Source organism: Porites lutea, chromosome 3, assembly GCF_958299795.1.
Source record: "Porites lutea chromosome 3, jaPorLute2.1, whole genome shotgun sequence".
Classification (NCBI taxonomy): domain Eukaryota; kingdom Metazoa; phylum Cnidaria; class Anthozoa; order Scleractinia; family Poritidae; genus Porites; species Porites lutea.
In genome coordinates, this window is record NC_133203.1 from 23,898,526 (window position 1) to 23,903,525 (window position 5,000).

At 39.5% G+C, this 5,000-nt stretch overlaps 1 protein-coding gene across 1 annotated transcript in view; it reads left to right on the forward strand.

The window, feature by feature from the left end:
* LOC140932005 (origin recognition complex subunit 2-like) overlaps positions 1-4,568 on the forward strand; it is a 19,023-nt gene extending 14,455 nt beyond the window's left edge. The window contains exons 12-16 of the mRNA XM_073381673.1: positions 128-189; positions 1,012-1,093; positions 1,472-1,705; positions 2,211-2,329; positions 4,441-4,568. Of these exons, the coding sequence (XP_073237774.1) occupies positions 128-189; positions 1,012-1,093; positions 1,472-1,705; positions 2,211-2,329; positions 4,441-4,533 (590 nt within the window). The 3' untranslated portion in view covers positions 4,534-4,568. The remainder of the gene's footprint in view (positions 1-127; positions 190-1,011; positions 1,094-1,471; positions 1,706-2,210; positions 2,330-4,440) is intronic.
* The last annotated feature ends 432 nt before the right edge of the window (positions 4,569-5,000 follow it).

Consider the following 5,000-nt stretch of genomic DNA (forward strand, 5'->3'; position numbering starts at 1 on the left):
CATGTATGGTGCAAACATTTTAGTCACCTTTCTGTAATATATTAAGCTAATAGTATTATCAAAGCACTGTAAAATGATCGATGAAGATGAGCAAAATTGTAAATCTTCATGTTTCTGTTTCTTTTAGATGCAGAGGAGTTATTTCTAGTTATTCATAATATTGATGGTTCTATGTTAAGAGCCAAGAAGGTGAGTCTCCATTCTGTAAAAACTTTATTTCTCTGCCTCCTTTCGCTTTTGTATCATGATATCAAGAAAACACTTAGTGCGACTGTCTGCTTCTCCTATGCTAAAAGTTTATTGGAAAATAGGCCCTGTCTACATTAATCCTTTTTCGAAAACCTCCTTTTTCGTGTTAACAAATATGCGTCAAAGTTTTAGCGTCCACACTTGCGTTTCTGCGTCGTTTTCTACCGTCTTCCACACTTCAAAGCAGTCCGCAAGGCGCATACAAAGCGATAGATTATTTTTCGTTTCTAAGCTATTCTTGGACGTGTGAATTTCTCGGTGCTCTGGCTTTTATAGCGCTTGCAATACTGTCCTCTTTTTCCGCCAATTTTAAGCTTGAACACTTGACTGTTGAGTTTCTACGAAGTCTGCATCTTCAAGAACCACCTAGCCTGACACCAGGCTCTTTAGGTGGGAGAAAGGGCGAATAACAGGGCAAGGGCGAAACTAGCGGACAGTTGAGAAGGGAGCTTATCGATTTTGTGCGCGTCGTTAATCGCCTTTTTGATCGACAATGAGCCCTGTCGTCCCAGTCTAAGAGCCGCCGGCTGTGATCGTTTTTAGGTTTGCCTTTGAGCAAAGACCAAAAGAAACATATGTTCACTTTTTTCAAACGAAGACACGTTAGAAGTGTGGACAGAGGGTCTTTGCTAAAAATTGCTATAGTCATCGCTGACCAAGTTTAGCGGTGTATAATGATTGCTTTAAATCAAAGGAAGATAAAAGTTGCACCAAGGATAAAATTGAACAACAAGAAGAAAATGATTATTTTCTCTGTTTCAGACTCAGACGCTGCTTAGCCTCCTTGCAGAAGTAGATAACCTTCATATTATTGCCAGTGTTGACCACATCAATGCCCCTCTTAGTAAGTACTAGATTATTAGGTCAATCCTCCATGTGCGACCTGCTATAAGCGACCTCATATCCAAGACAACAGAATTTTCCCTGTCAAAGCCCTATAGCTCGAACCTTTAGTAGGCGACCGCGACCGACTTGAAGGTAGACTACAAACAGTCTCTCTTTTGCTTTAGATTTAGTGAGGGGAGTGCACGCGCACGCTCTCGCGAGGTGCGAGAAATGAGGTTTTTGTGTATCGCGCGTTTTGCTCAACCAACTAACAAAAAAAAGAGGCTGGTCATGGTCTAACTTGTTGGGGTGACGATTATCCTCTGGTACTATACCGTTACAACACTTAGTGTGGACGATGGACGTGTAACTTCTGTGTCTGTTAATTATCTTTCAGTTTGGAATCACACTCAGTTGGGCCGTTTTAACTGGTCGTGGTTTGATGTGACGTCATTTGAGCCTTATAAGGAAGAGACGTCGTATGAAAATTCTTTACTTGTGCAACACACTGGCGCGCTGGCCTTGAGCTCATTGGTTCATGTGTTCCGCAGTTTAACACCTAATGCCCGCGGGATTTTTATCCTGATAGCGGGACATCAGCTTGAGGAGAAGGATAACAATAGTTATATAGGTGAGAAGTTTGTGAATAGTTCTCTAGATCGTGAGGAGTATGTTATTACTATTTTTTTTTCAAATTTAAAGTAAATAAATGAATAAAAAGATAAATAAACTCTTTATTAATTCCTAAAAACAATCGTTCCCAATTACAATTGACAATCAGGTAAAATAGAAAAGACTCCTATTAATAAAACGATAATTTGAGGAAGTACATAGGAGTGACCACGATTCCTTAGCAATCTTGTTCTACTGGGTGGAAGGAGATGTGCCAAAGGGCCTTCAGTATCAGTAGAATTTGTGAGGCTCTTCCATAGGTTATTGTCTGAGGCCTCTAGAAGTCTTAAAATTGGCGTGGTCTCCTAGAGAAAGCCAAAACAAACTGCTCTCTTCAGAAACTTATCAATTTTAGAAAGATACTTATCCTTTACTTAACCTTATACTTATACTGTAGTGCAGTGGCACGCGTAACACGCGAGGAGAGCGTGGCGAAGTTTTATTGTCGTCTTGTTTTTGTTCAGGTATGTCATTTAATTCTTGCTACTCCAAATGCCGGGAACAGTTTTTGGTCAACAGTGAGTCGACACTCAAAGCTCAGCTAATAGAATTCCGCGATCATAAACTCATTACTTCCAAAAAGGTGAGCAAATCAGTGCAGTTTTAGTGTTTTCACCCCAGGGGGGGAGAGGCAATCCTCCATTTTTCATAACCTTTTTCAGTCGTAGGACCCGTTTCTCAAAAGTCCCGATAACTACAAGCCCGGAATGCTGTTACTATCTATATTCAAGATCAAGGTTTCAACAGTTTTTTCAGATATCATAAACTATCAATTAACAAAAACAAATGGACTGGTTTGTCGAGGTGGTCTTTGTTGATTGGAAAAGTTGATTTCGGGCCCGAAAGAAGTAACAGGGACTTTCGCGAAACAGGCCGCATCTGGGCACGGTTCGTGAAAGCCCGATTAGCGGTGATCCAGGATTAAAATTTTGTTCCGTTTTTGTATTTTACTTTCCTATGTATTACTTAGAGTAACATTTTGTTTTATCATTACTGTGACTGTATTTTGGAATTAAGGCTCAACAGTATTTGTAAGCTTGAGTTTTATACCCTTAGACAAGAAAACCGTGATGAAAATTATTCTGGCCTAATCCTGGGTTACCCTTGACCATCTATCGAGGAAAAACCGGGCCCTGGTCTCTAAAATCCATACTCATTCTCAGACCAGGGGCCCGTTTCTCGAAAGACCCGGAAACAGTTCGGACCCGAAGGCAACCTAGCAAATCCAAACCTGTTGAATAGTAGCAGATTTCTTAACCCCGTAAACCAGTCAATTTTGCTTCGTTTACTGACAGTTTAATTTTATCATTTTTCAAATTATTGAAATATTTTGATCTTGAATGTAAACGCGGCAAACACAAAGCAGCTTTCCGGTCCTGAAAAGTAACCGGGACTTATGAAAAACAGGCGCCTGGCTTCTGAAAGTTTACGCGTTTGCGAACCCATTACCTCGTCCTAGTAAAGTCAACATATTGTTTAAGCATTACTTTATTATTGTTATTATAATAATAACAATAATAATAATAATAATAATAATAATGATAATAATAATAATAATAATAATAATTATTATTATTATTATTATTATTTAATACTACCGGTATTCGGAACTGAACTTTTTATCTGTTATTTATTTAAAGCTGAAAAGCAAAATAGGGTTGTACGTTGTAGTGGTTCCTTTGAAAACCATACCCGATTTCAGACCATAATGAGCAAAACCAATATGCGTTTTCGGACGAAAAGAAGACCAAACCAAAGATCAAACCTTTTTGGGCGGCGCATACCTGAATAGCGTATGTAGCTGCGGAGTACCTGTAGGAAGTTTTAAGTGCATGTCACTAATACTTCGAACTTGGTGCCTGGGTACGGGCGGTGTCAGAGTACGGTACTACGTTGTAGTTGGGCACTTAAGTGACTACGCCCTTTTATCAAGTACCCGCGCCAGAATTTGGGCACGGTGTCAGAGACCTTGTACTTGGGCACTTGAACTGGGCCCTAGGTATCCATGTGCATACGACTTTGCATACCCATAACTTCCTGCTTTGTTTGCTATTTAAAATGGCGTCTGATAGGGCGAAGTTGAGCAAATATGTTCACAGTTACATCTCAGGTACCGTGTGGTACGAAATATTTGCGGGAGTTTATTTTTGCGGATTGGCAATTTTTTGTGTTTTGCGGGAACTAATTTTTGCGATTAGGACAGATTGCCTTTTCTTGCTTGGAATTAATTTTTTGAGATTTTCAGAAAGTCCCGGACAGATCATTGATAATAGTTTCGTTTTTGAGTACGTGCAGAGGAAATACATAACTTCAAACAATACTACGATGTGCGTACCCTACAGTATGTAAAGCCAGTAAAACAGATTCAGACTTCTCTTTGTTATTCGATTAAACACCAACAGACACGATTTCTCAGTATTGCATTTTTGCCTAGTTGATTTAAGTAATTTACTCTGTAGTTAATTTTAGAGGGAGCGCATTTTTGCGGATCGCGAAAAAATCGCAAAAATTGGAACCTGCAAACATTTCGTGCCACACGGTAGCCAGTTTGTGAACACAGCAACATTTTGTGCATCAAGTGCATGTGAACATGGCCAAAGTATTATTCAAGTCTCTACTGAAAGTGACCAAAGTACATGTTTTGTCTGTTGTACCACTCACTTTAAAATGTCTGGAATGTACTCATATTCTCAGGGTGGCGATGGTGTGGAGTATCTCTACATTCCTGTGGACTCAGCAACTTTGAAACAGTTTATAGAAGACCAACAAAATAACAATGTAGGGTGAAGACTATGTTTCTCTGTCATCTTGAAAATTCCTTGGAATCACTAGAGTTACAAACGGTTCCGTGATTAATGCCTTTCCAGAAGCAGCTTATTTGTTGTAAAATATAAATGTTCATTTAGAATTAAATGTTTAATGCCTGTATGAATACTGGTGTCATCCAGCTTTAATTCAAGAAAGAGGTCTGTCATCCCATAGCCAAACCTTAAAGGAACTGTGTCACAAAATGTATCAAGATTCAAACAAAACTGCCACCAAATTGGTTGAAAATATTAGGTGCGGTTACACGGGGCAATTTTACCGTGGTAAATGGGCGTGGTGCGTGTGACGGGACTTTCTCGAGATAAATTTACCATGGGAAATATCCACGGTTTCGTCAAAAAGAAGAAAGCAACCGCCCATGATATTTAACGTGGTAAATAGCCAGGGTTTTTCGATAACCAAGGCAAGAGAGCCAATCAGGTTTGTTG